At 37.1% G+C, this 13,434-nt stretch overlaps 1 protein-coding gene across 3 annotated transcripts in view; it reads right to left on the reverse strand.

The window, feature by feature from the left end:
- PROM1 (prominin 1) overlaps nt 1-13,434 on the reverse strand; it is a 62,228-nt gene that overhangs the window by 19,743 nt on the left and 29,051 nt on the right. For all 3 annotated transcript variants that reach the window (XM_009279106.1, XM_009279105.1, XM_019472016.1), the window contains 6 exons: nt 9,531-9,651; nt 6,647-6,710; nt 4,172-4,261; nt 2,629-2,846; nt 2,140-2,214; nt 865-928 (listed from right to left, as the gene is read on the reverse strand). In XM_009279106.1, the coding sequence (XP_009277381.1) occupies nt 865-928; nt 2,140-2,214; nt 2,629-2,846; nt 4,172-4,261; nt 6,647-6,710; nt 9,531-9,651 (632 nt within the window). The remainder of the gene's footprint in view (nt 1-864; nt 929-2,139; nt 2,215-2,628; nt 2,847-4,171; nt 4,262-6,646; nt 6,711-9,530; nt 9,652-13,434) is intronic.

Here is a 13,434-nt window from a genome sequence, read left to right on the forward strand (position 1 = left end):
CGGATGTGTAAATATAGGTTGCTATTTGGTAGTAGGCAATACCTTCCTCTTTCTCAAACAAGAACTGGACAAGTTTTTGGCGATTTGTGTTTTGATGTACTCTTCTAAATTCAACCAGGTCCCAAAACCCTCTTAAAAAAGAAAATAAATGCAATTTTTTTCTAGTAAAACAACTTTTTAATTTGATTTGTAACTCAAACTCATTTTTATAAAAACAAAACCCCAGCAATTTATAAATAGATAAATTAAGATGGCCTGCCTGTGTTTACGCATATTAGCAGATATTGAAAGTACTACATTTTATTCAAATGTCAAGTGTCCAGTTACTGTCAAAGAGTAACAGTTTAAAGCGCAAGTAACAAAACAATTAAGATAGACATTTAAATTATCTTTAAATCATATTTTTACCTCCCCTTTGCCATCCACTACATTTTAATACAGCAGGAGGCATGTTTAGGTTTTTTTTAACATCACACTCCTAAATGTGTCATAGACACATCGGTCAAGGAAAATTACCTTTTCAACCAAATAAAGATAAAGCATCAGTGTGCAGTTGGGATCCCAAGATTTCTCATTACTTGAGCAGTAAAAAGCCTAACAAATAAAACTCCTCCATAAAATACCGTACAGTCTATTTTTAGATTTAATTTTGGGTCCTCATTAAGACACAGTTGCTTTCTATGTTTTTTTTGTGGCACCAAATGTAAAAAGAAAAAAAAAAAAAAAAGTTAAGTTTTACATTTCCATTTTTAATGATCTTTAGCCCAGAAAATATATTATCAATAAAAGAAAACAAAAACATGAGTAGGTGATGTAAAAACATCAACATTAAACAATCAAAGTGAAAAGATAGTTTGTCTTCACCTGATAAAATGTTCCTGGTTTGATTCACCACTAAATCTGGAGTATCATTAAATGCTGCATAACCCTAAGAATAAAAGTTGGAAAAATTACAATAATTTTCTCATTGCCAAATTACTTGCAATTTTTTTTCCTTTTATACAAGGAGTAAAAGTATACACATGCTAAAATGTACGTGGTAATACTACGAAAAATACATTTTTATCACTGCACATCAGAAAAGGTCAAAGCAAAATAGGAACTCAAATATATTTCAGATTCATTTTGCTCTCCAGGATATTCCTTGGGGGAAAAAAAAAAAAATCTACATTTAAATACACACGCATCAGTCACAATCATCTCAAACTTTATAGTACTGTTGCTTGTCAGATCTATCTCATACAAAACTGAGAATGCACATATGAAGACTCACTAAGTGAAAGGAGTTACTGCGTACCAGTCAAACACCTCCTCTTTGCAATTCTATGCCTTCTTAACATGAAACGCATGTTATAAACAATGAAATCCAACTACCTCTAAAGACATTGCAATGCTTTCTTCAGTGAGAAGGGGAAAGAAAGGGTCTAAACCGTGGGGACCAAGCTCAGTAGCTCATCTAGACAGAAAGGAGAAGCCACTGCACTGGATGCTTGAAGTCTTATTTCCTGCAGGCCTGATCACTTCAGAAGCAGGCAGGGGTCTGAGCCCCCTATACACAGCCTCTGGTTTCAGAAAATGCCTTCTATTCCTAGCAAACATTTTCAGACTGCCAGATTTTTAAACTGCCCAAACTAAGCCATTTTTTCTAGGTGAAAATCATGGTGTTTTGTAGACAGTCATGCAAAAATACTAATAGTAATTACATTAGGTTCATTGCACCAGATTTAATATCAAATATGCATATAAAGAATTTGAAAGACATTTCAAAATAGCTTGAATACAATACAACTAACTAGGAGAGCATGGATTTTTTTTTTTTTTTTAGTTTGAACCAAAAAATATAGAGCATGCTAGTAGATCCATGTTTCTGCCTTTTTGTTTTTTAAGGATTGTTCTTTCAAGCAGACAATTAGCAATACATTTTTGATCTGTAGTATCCTGGGGGTATAAAGCATTACATTCATACTTTCAAATATTAAACCTTGGCCAAACAATGGAATAATAAGGAGAGATATCCACCATGAGGCAGGATGAGGTGGGAACAAGAGAATTCTGCTTGAGGAAGCCAAGGGAAAACAAGTGATACGTAAGCATCCCAGTTTATTAATTAACAGTTTACAAGCCTGTCGAGAAACGTACCTTTTGAACGAGACTAGAAAGGTCTATTTTAAGGACATCGTTGACCTTGGCAAGCTGTGAGCTCACGCCTGGCAACTAGGAAGCAAAAAGCATTCTTGAGTCACATCAAAGTAGTAGTCTTGCTAATTTACTAAATATTTCAAAGATAGGAGGGAGGGTAAAGAAACTAGAAAGACAATTTGTAGTAGAATCTTTCTAGAACACTCCTGAAACCCTTGCTGTACAAAAGTTAAGTTTAACCTCAGTATTTTTGGGAGGGCAGATTATTTCACTGCCCAGAGCAGCACTTTAATGTAGCTGCTTGACACACACTTTATCCTCTTCTACACAGAAGATGAAAGCAGTGACTGGAATTACCCAGAAACACAGAGTAAAAGAAGGTCACTTATCTCACAAGTGACAGCACACACCGAGCCATTAAGTTGCAGAGATACTACTGGGCTTATTCAAGGCAGTCACACTGTGAGAGTCTGAAAAATATTCTCTTACCCCACTAAAATTGGCATTGATGTTCAGTTGATTTAATGAATTCCTGATGATATTGCAAGTTGAGGCAGCCTGAGCCGCAGAGCATGCAGAATCATTGAGGGTGTTGCTTAGGTGCATTTTAACGTCCGTCAAGTTTGCATGAAGCCTCTCTGTTCCCTCCTGCAAAACCTCTACAGAGACGCTCACATTTTCCAGTGCTTCCTTCGTGTCTCTGATGGCTGCAAGGATGTAGAGTTTTTTAAAAAAAACTTTAGTTAGAAACCAGTCCATAGATACAGATATGAAGAGAAAGTGCACATGCGTAAATGCTATGATATTCTTAACAATACTGATTTAAATAACCCTGCTTCCATCCCAGAAAAACCCTCTAGCACAGAATACATATTTATTGCACATAAAAATACATCACTTATGTTTTCCTACAAATGAATGAATGTGCTCAGGCTACTTTTACTGAGATTCTATCCACTTCCCAGCTTACTCTCTCCTACCTTTTCCCTACCTCTCCTTATCCAGTCTTTTCAGTAAAGAACTTTAACACTTGGTCATTAGAAATTAAAAGAAAGTCCATATCCACAAAACAGTATTTTCAGTATTTTGGTTATAATCTAACTCACGAATTATGTAGCTGCAAGATGAAAGGGAAAGAGATCACGTTGCATCAGCAAGCATTAATGAGTGTTCAACACTGTCTGGCTTTAGATTTCATCCCAATCACACCAAACCAAAACCACAACCACTGAACAGGTCTTTAGTAGACAAAAACACACACAAACACAACTAAAAATACACAAGTTACAAAAATAAAGTGCACTTCACACAACACAAGGTTTTATTGTATCTTTTACCTTTGATAGCCCTTTCCACTTTGACTTCAAGACAAATAAGAGAAATAAAGCAAAAAAGGAGAATGATGACGAGTGAATGAGAAAGAATTCATGGGTAAAAAAATACCAAAGTGACTCAAGTTCACGGATGCCTTTCCCTTTGCTCTATAAGCTGTATCTGATTCCTGAAAAAAACCCTTAAATAGAAAAAATAATAAAAGAATATTTTCTTTAAAGGGAGACAGAACTAAGCACGAGCAATGCTAAACTCAAAGATACAATGAAGAAATGATGTTTAGCACTCTCGTAATAGGCTTAGCAGTGTATAGGACTGGACCATTGTATGTTCATTCCCTGACCTGTCGAAGACTAATGCTAAGACCTATGGACAGCTCTTAAAGCACAGTCTTCCTAGTCTCCCTTATATTCAATGGAAAGGGACAACCACCTGGAGTAGGGAATTCGGATTTCATCTCTCTTCAATGACTGCTGAAACTAGGTATCAACAATGGCACATAAATCTTGATTTAGTTTTTAAATATATTTATAAACCTTAAAATATCTGAAATCCTCAGTATAAAAGAAACAGCAAAGCCTGTAGAAAAATGGTAAGTTGAATCATGGTACTGCATAAAGCCATCCCATGCTGTGCACTAGAAAGATGATGCCTGTCTTACCATGGCAACAGAACATTAATACAATATGTACATCTTTACCTCCTGCCATTGTCAGAGCTGCATCAAGCGCGGGACGCACTTCTTTTCCCAGCTGTTCTTGAACTCTACTTCCAAGCAAAGGTCCAACATCTGTAGTATGGAGAGATAAAAAACCCATTACATACTAGTTCAATTTAAACTACCTCTTATCATAGGTGCTGTCAGACTCTTACTTAACAAAGTATACATATATTATTAAAATTTCTGTGAGGCCTGACAGTCAGCACTTAGTGACTGAAGATACAGGCAGGAACACAGTTCTCCTTTAGGTAGCTATAGGCCTATAAATGAAAGTAGTAAATCAAAGTAGTAAATCAAAGTAGTACTACCCGCTGCTGGTTATACAGGCTGGCAGTGATGAGGTTACAGAGAGAAGCACTAGCACTTGACCATATAGGTGAAGACACATAACATTTCAACAAATTCCAAAATATGTATTTCATTGCATTTACTACGTGTTTGGAAAGAGATTTTTTCCCCACAATCTGTCTTAAAGAGGTCCGACATCTGGACAGGAATTTTGTGGCACGCTCTTTCACTACATGCTATGTTTTCATAGTGCAAGAGAAACAAGAAAATGAATTCTTTTCCATTCTCCTGTTCCTCGTGTATCCAGCAATGTCAAGGTCACCCACAACCCAGACCTGCCAGCCATCTCCGCTGAAATCCCTTAAGCATGTTAAGCACATGTCTGCCAGTCCCTGCCCCCTCACGCAGTGCATTCAGCACTGATGCTCACAGCGCAGGCTTCATGCTTGCTCACAGCGCTGGCTTCATGCTCACCCACAGTGCTGGCTGCATGCTTACCCACTGCTATCCCCACCTCCAAAGCCTCCTGTCTCACTGCCCACAAACAGAAATGAAGCTTAGTTCAGCAAGAAGACAGAAAATGCGAAGCAGAGTCTGGTGAAGCATCTTAATGTAACATATCCTTTAGGTAGTCGCTGGGTGCCTTCCATTTTCAGACCACTGTAAACAGCTTTTTGAGTTTTTTGCTCTTGATGAGATGGGAATACTGCACGGTACAGAAGCATCCATTACTGTCAGCACTGTCATGTCTGGCTTGGGATGAGAATTTTTATCAAGCAGAAAACACTTTTCAGCACTTCCTTAGGGTGGGCAAACTGAACTCATCTACATTTCTCTCGAGGTTTATGCTACTGTTGATTCCCTTAGAAATCCTTTTGTCCCCAGGTGTCACATACTTAATTCTGGTATTTCAAGAAAATAAAAGCTATCTTTATTTATTGATGAGCACTCTCATCACAGATCCAGCTAGGTTCCTGTTAACTAACATATTAAATTGGCATTGAGAACAAATAAATATTTAATTTGAAATTTTGTTTGGAGTGCCTGGGAAGCTACAAGCTAGTACTTGAAATGCAGATGTCAATTTTTTATCATCATTATTATAGACTTAAAGATGACACACATTTTTTTAGACCAGAGTGTTCCTGCCTAGAATTAAGTAGGAAGACTACTACTACTACTACTTTCACAACCACATGCCATGTGCTTTAGTAGCCTCATATAGACAAGACACATTGACGCCAAGGTATGCCAAGCTGGCTGCATTGAAAACTACTTTTAAAATACGTTTTAAACCTAGACAGAAGCATAGATTGTGGGCATGATAAGTCAATTCATGGTAAGTGGCATGCTGCCACAGTTGCATAGTTCGATCCCAGCAACAGTCCTGTTTGAAATAGGTTTTGGTATTTCTGTATTTCACTTCACTCTGAAATGCAGACCTGCACATATTTATTAACACTTGCTAACAGTGCATCTTGAATTTTAATCTGCACTGAATATGGTCAGCCCTTTCTATTATTATGAGTTTTAGAAAGTGATGCTTAAATTAAAAAAAAAGGTGCTTTAAAAGGTGACGCCTTGTACTGTAACTGTGCTGAAGGGGAAAGTGCAGCAGTTGTATTTCAAGTTTTATCTCCTGCTCTTCAACTGCTCATTCTGAAATGGCAAATAAGTTAAGCAGCTTTAGAAAGAAGATAAGCTTATACCTCAACTTCTAGCTGAGTAGAGGACAAAGGTATAACAACAAAAATAAACAAATACAGAGAGATCTCACACACTAGAACCATCAAAACAGCTAGTAGCTCTGTTCCTTGACATTTGGCTCCACAGTTAAAAACTGAGGAGTAATATTCTAAAACACCATTAAGTATTAGTGGTTACTGAACTACAAAAAGGAAAATAAAGTATTAGCCTGACTTATTGTATAAGCAATTTAATAAAAGACTTTTATTTCAGGAAATAATATGCATTACACCAGCTCTGAGACATTTTATGTGAAAAGAATTTTAGGTTTTAGTCTCATTTACTACTGAGAACAGCACTTCTGCTTGAAAAACCATATTCTCATAAACAAAATTTCACTTCGCATTATGAGCTATTTACATCATCTTACTGAAGTCTTTAAATACACATCGCTAACCCCCTTTAAATCAAAATACTTACTGTTTAGGTCAGAGAGTGCTTTATCTTTAGTTGTGTTGTACTGGCTCACCAAATAGTCAATTTGCTGAAAAGAAGATGATAAAAAACTTACTAAAATAATTGGAAAAAAGTAATGCTTTTAAATAATGAGTCAAACTGCCACTTTGAAACAATCAAAATATTTCTGCAAACCCCCAAAATCCTGGTTCTCTACTGTTTTCAGTTAACTAAGTATTTTAAAACCTTGCTTGGCAGAACTGCATGTAATAAAAGACGTGTTTAACTGGAAAATCTACTTAATTGGAACATCTCTGGGGTAAATGATTCCTCTTAAAAGTGTTAAGTAGCAGGAACTGTGGCCTTATGAAGGCTTTAGGTCAATCAGGCCAATAAGGTTTTGCATGTCTTCACCTCTGTTATTTGATTTTTCTAGTGGCTTTAGTTTCTCCTTCACAGAGAGACATGTGGCAAGTTGATGGGGTGGTAATTTTGAAGCAATTCACCAACCAGACTGGCTTGTATTTGGTCAGCCTCTCAGAGCTTTTCTTGGAGAAAGTAGCTGGCTGCTCTGTCTTAATGCAAATGGTTTTCCTTACCCCCAGGTGGATTTGGCTCAGTCACAACTTGGGCTCTACCAAGACACCATAACAATATGAAACAGCAACTTAGTTATCACCAGATCCTGGGTTTGGACAAAACGCTGTCAAAGAACCATCCCAAGTGGAAATCTCGCTGTACTAATTTTGAAAAGACAATAAAAAAAACCTTCGATGATTTCTGCATGTTTAAAATAATGCATTACGATTCCTACCCCAATTGAGTTAAAGTAACGTAAAGGTTAACACACTTGACAAATGGGGTTCCAATTTTAAACGTGACTCAAACGTGTACCAAAGTTTATCTGGCTTGCAGTCTCAAACCTTCCATGGAGTAAATAAAAAAAAAAAACAAAAAAAAACAACCAGACAAAAAACTACCCTCAAACCAACCTACCGATCATACAGCAGTGGATATAATTAAATGACAAAGTATGAGGCAGACCTCCTTTTTCTAAAAAAGGAGAAAAAAAAATTGAGAGTTTCTTACTAAGAAGGCTGTAGGTATATTTTTGTTTGCTTGTTTGTTTTGTCTTCCTAGGCTAACCTGAGGACTGAAATATTGCAGGACTGCAGATTTTGCATTGTCTCCAGCAACGTCACAGACAAAAGGCGATTCTGTGTAACTAACAGTGTTATCACTCAATACTCATAGTCTGCAAATCTTCTGACACGAGCTCTTAACGTGACTTCTTTTTACAAATCCTTTTATATGCTGTACACCTCATACTGATGAGTCAAGGACATCAGTTAGGATTTCAGAGCTTTATAGCCAATTAGTTGGATTCTACAACTTTTTCCAAGAACCTGAAGCCCTTCTCCTATCCTTAAGAAATTCTTACAAATGTGTGTATATGTGATATCCATGTACCTTGTCTGTCAAAATGACTTAGAAGATATATCTGATGACTGCATCATTAAGTGCCATCAAGTCTAAAAAAGAAAAATTCATAATCCTGCACAGAAACTGAAAACCTACTACCTAACTGAGACTTTGAGGAACCCCCCGGCACAAATGTTCAAGTACTGAATTTAAAAGTGTCAGGAAGTCAGGCATCTTTATTAGCTTTTTAGCTAGCGTCTATTTTTTGTCTTTATTAAGATAGCTACTTCTACATAACAGATTTTCCACTCAGACGTTTCCCGTTGTTGGCACTCAGCATGCTGTGAAGGGGAGTCTAGTGGTTTCTGATGCAACTGGACTACATCTTTCTGTGCCCTGAGTCAGCTCCAGACTGACAAAAGGCACTCTGTTTCAAGAGAGACTGTTGGTATCACCTCTGCTTCCTGCCATATACCTCCATCACCAAACCATCACAACACCATGCGCAAACGAGTAATTGTATAGTGAACAACTCCAGATATGGAGACATTTAATGGCATCCCCGAGGTGTCTCCTGTTCTCATACAGTCCTGTGAGCAGAAAAACAGCTCACAGGTCATGGGAGCCCAGAGTTACTGTGACTGGGATGCTACCACACTTGTGGATCCCAGATAATTGTGTGAATTCCACCTATTTCTAATTTATGGGTCACGTGCAAGTAAAACAGATTAATTTAACTAAATTTAATTAATTAAAATTAATGAAAGCCAAGATAACAGGACCATTGGACTTTTTTTCCTCCTAATCCATAAAGAATTGAAATTTGTACATGGGAAAGTTTACAAGTCTTCCTTACTAGCATTTCTTTTTTTTCTTTCAATGCAAAAAAGGTATGCAGAGGACTGCTTTTGGGACTTTAAGGAAAGTTTGAAAGTAGAAAGGAGAGAATCCTTCCTGTTCGGTATGGTACAGTATGACACTGGTTTAAAGAAAAAACAGTCAAAAATACTTCTGGAAAAGAAGTTATCGTAGCTCACTCCCAGAGCACATACAAGTACGTTCAAAATACAAGGAAACAGGAAAGAGCAACAAGGAATTCAAGTTTTCATGCAATATCTCTTTTTTTATATGTATTCCTTTTAAAACCGTATTTTTTCCAAATTATTTACCCTCTGCTAGCTACCTACACTAGTTCAGTAGGAGGAAAAGGGCCTACAAGCATCATTGTAGCATACTCCAGGAGTACAGCTCAAAAGTTGCTCAAAGAATGCTGATCCATCACGATCACTCCCAAACATTTACTGCTATGTGAAAATGTCTTACCTTGCATCATTTATTCTACTTCATGAGACTGACACACAAAGAATAAACAAATACTGCAGGTGTGATTTATACCAAATAGAAAGAAACAATTATTTTCTCCAATACTTCTTACTTGCACCTCTTCCCTCCCACCCCCGTTCCCCATAAACAAAAAATTCTTTACCGCTGGAGTGTCGTTAAGGAAAATTTTCAGATCTTTAAAATTACTGTTAAGCAGTTTCTTTGCTCCTCGGACTTGGTTAGTTAAATGCTGGTTGGCAGCATATGCACAGAGCACTCCAACGCTACAAAAAAAAATACAGATAATAGGTATTTCTTTATTACTGTAAATGCCCATTCTGACATACAGAATCACAAAATTACAGCAAAAAAGTCAACGTTATCAAAACAAAGGTCTCCAGAAATTTACACACTCTCTTTTTCTTACTACAAGTTTTCACATGTACCATGAGGCAGAGTAGAGGAATTAGCCATAAGGTCCAATATTGTACTACTAATTCAAAAAAAGAAGGGAAAAAGCAATGTTAACCCAAAGTCTTCAGAAGTTATTAATGTACAGCTACCTATCCGTTTGCATCGATACTGTCAGAAAATGTCTATAGCCTAGGTAAATTCTATGAGACTTACAAACGTTAAGCTCTTTTACAAGTATCATTAACCTTGACACAGCTACAAGCAAGTACTCATAAAATAACTGTAAAAAGAAATATTTTACGTTTGAAAACTTCGGCAACATTTACTCGTAACGGCCCAATTTATTTACATAATTGCACAGATCTTTTAAAAGCACAAGAACAGTCCCTATTAACGCTAAAATAATATATAAGCATTTCCTGATAGTAAGACAGAAGGTGGAAAGTGAGCTAGACTTCCAGTCAGCACTGCTGCTGATTATTTTCTATTTGATCATTCCCCATTGTAAAATTCTAATCACAGCATGGCGGATCTGCACAAACAGTAAGTAAAAAGGCAATTACAAGTCCCATGAGAGGCTTCAAAAGCTCTCTTTAGGATCCTTAGTTTTTTGTTTAGTTTAGGTGTAAAATAGACTTAAACAGAAGGATGACTTTTTGTTTTTAAACATCTCACATTCACAACAGCTAACCTTTCAGACAAGCACCAGTAAAATCATGAGTAACCACCAGAATGGTAATAGCCTCAAAAGCAGGCTGACTACAAACCCACCTGATGGGACTAACTTTCCACAGACGTAACTGGTAGCACAGATCCACTCAACACAGGCAGGACACATCCCCAAAGGGCAAACACTGTCTAGAGGCTGCAGTCAGGTGCATTACAGGGAATTCCTGGATGGCACATTTGTTCAGTCTCTTATTTTGCATTGTAGTACAACAAATCAATAGTAGAGAGGCAGCACCCTGAAAGGCCATTATGGACATCCAAACGACAGGAGAAGGGAGTCACTAACACAAATGGTACTGTATTCCTCCCAGACTGTCAAACTTCCTGAGTTGGGGTGTCAAGAAGACCTAAATACTAATATTCTTAAATAAGACTTAGAGAAAACCCATACCAGGCTCCCTACTGGGCAAAATATATATAGTAAGTATAATTCTTGCTCCAAAGAATGTATGTTCAAAGGAAGCCATAATACAGCCACATAAATGAGAAATGAGATGGTGGGAAGCAAATGGGTACCTAGAATAACATGATTTGCATATCCTGGCAAGACAGGAGCAAACACCCTGATGATGCTCATCTCCTCTTATCAGTGATCCAAAACCAAACCTTCATCTTTATTTTGTCTTTCCCAAACAAGGTAAAGGCTTGTTCTCCCGGTAAAACTGGTCTCAAGTACAAGAATTTTTGCTGCTCTGACGAATACTCTCAGTAGGAAAATTCTGATTTCAGAGCATGATACGGGGAGAGATGGCAAGACTATATGCCACAGGTGCTGGTCTATTAGGATTGCTTCACTAACATTTTTCTTAATATCAAAAAAAATTCAGAACAGGATGACAGTTTGACATAAAGATGTTGCTTCTCTACCCACAATTTCACAGCTGTGTCTTCAAAACTGGCTATTAACTACCTTCCTAGAAGTCACTAATGAACAAAGGGACACCAACATTTATCTTACTACTTTAACTAACAGCAAACGCCATAGTTTTATTTCCACTATGACCAACACTCAAGCAGCCATTACCAATCAGCTATCACCCATGGAATGAGAACTCAGAATGCATAAAACGCCAAGAAACTGAGTAACTTTCAACATAAGGAGAAGTAAGCAGTTTCATTTTGGACACCTGCAATGTATTATTTCTTTTCACTCTACAGTGATGGCAATTGTTTTTAAAACTTTTTTTTTTTTTTTTAAATCAGAAGACAAACTATCTCAAGCTACCAGGAAAAGTAAACATTTGTATATCACACTGAGGTTCGGAGTTTATAACATCATCCTTGTTCTTTGGACAGCCAGTGGTTTTATGTCCTTTCAACGTTATGCTCACAGAGCAGAAAGGTCAATTGGAAGCTAACAAAACAGTACTTTGTAAGAGTTGAGCACAATCATTTTTCTCTTCAGTCTCCTAAATGGAAGGAGTGGGAGAAACCAAGATAGCGGAGATGCTTTAAGCAGAAAAGGCACTTGGAACAATTGTGACTACATTCCGAATGTAACTAAACAAATACACAGCATGAGAGAGGAAAAATCTATTTACTATATAACTGAGCCTTGAGTCAACATTCAATAAGCAGCTACAAGGAGAGAGGCATAAAGCAGGGGAAAAAAAGGACAAGCCTTTTCTGTAACAGATTAGAGAACTGTTTAAACGGTCTCTTCGGGAATCAGATATTCCACACACAATTTCTTGTCAGGTTTCACAGACCGATATAAATGTTACTAATCCAGTTGCAGGGGGAGACCCAAGCTTTTCCTTCAGCTGTGCTTGAAAAAAATTTCAAGTCACACAGAAACCCTGAACAGACTTACATACTAGGGAAATGCCACCTTCCTCACTACTGGCTAATGAATTTAAGAAAAGAATGGGCTAGAGCTTTCTGTACCAACTTTTTCACCAATTCTTTCAGATAATGTCGATTCCCAGGTTCTGAACAACAAGCATTACCAATCTCGCAAAGCCAAGAGGCCTTCTATGAAGCCTGCATGAGGTACTTGCCAAGATAACAAGTACCATTCACTTCCTTCAGACTTGGTTTTCCCTAGCTTCATACACAATAACGTAAGTTCTTTCTTGAAGTTGTGGATAACACAAGCTCTCTTGGAAGGACAGAAACCTGACTGTATTTTTGCATCTAATAGCCAGGACACTTTCTATCACCAATATTACATTTGGTATTGCAATGTACGCTTTCCTAAAAATCAAATGTCCCTTCGTTGTCTTTATGATGTAGAGGAATTAATGAAATTACATTTCTTTCCCAGAGAAAGTGTGTGTTTGCCTAAGCTTGCAGATGACTAGGAAATAAAACAAAATAGCAGCTCTCTGTCGCTAAACTCTCAGTTAACCTTTGAAGAAAAGCACATAATTGTTTTAATGATAAATTTGGAATATCAAACCTACTCAGCTACTTATTTGACAGATTATTTCTACATCCTGTGCTCTTTAGCAATAGAATCCTACTTTGTATGACAACATTCTTGTATAAAACCTGTGAATTACCAAAACCACTACATGTATTTCTGACTCAATCTACCAAAGAAATATATCAAACACAAAATGCATCTACTGGAAATGACACACTTAAGGCCTATTCATTTTAATGTAAACAACTGTGTATGTAATCCCAAGACTTTTGACTTGCTTCTTATACCTCTCCTTGAGGAAAGCATACTTCCCATGTATGCCTCACCTTCAGAGAGCACATCCAGGTAGAACTTTTTTTTTAATTAAAAAAAAAAAAATCTGTCGTCTTTGTGTTTCCTTTACATATTATCCCAGTAAACAACTTAGAATAACCTCATCCTAATTACCAGAACACTGTATCAGTGGAAAAGTGAGAAGAAATAATGTTCCTCCTGAGTAAAATCTACTAGCTGAAATCTTCTGAAATCTACATTACCAGCATATATATGTCAGTGA

The sequence above is a fragment of the Aptenodytes forsteri genome, unplaced genomic scaffold, assembly GCF_000699145.1.
Source record: "Aptenodytes forsteri isolate BGI_AS27 unplaced genomic scaffold, ASM69914v1 Scaffold242, whole genome shotgun sequence".
NCBI lineage: Eukaryota > Metazoa > Chordata > Aves > Sphenisciformes > Spheniscidae > Aptenodytes > Aptenodytes forsteri.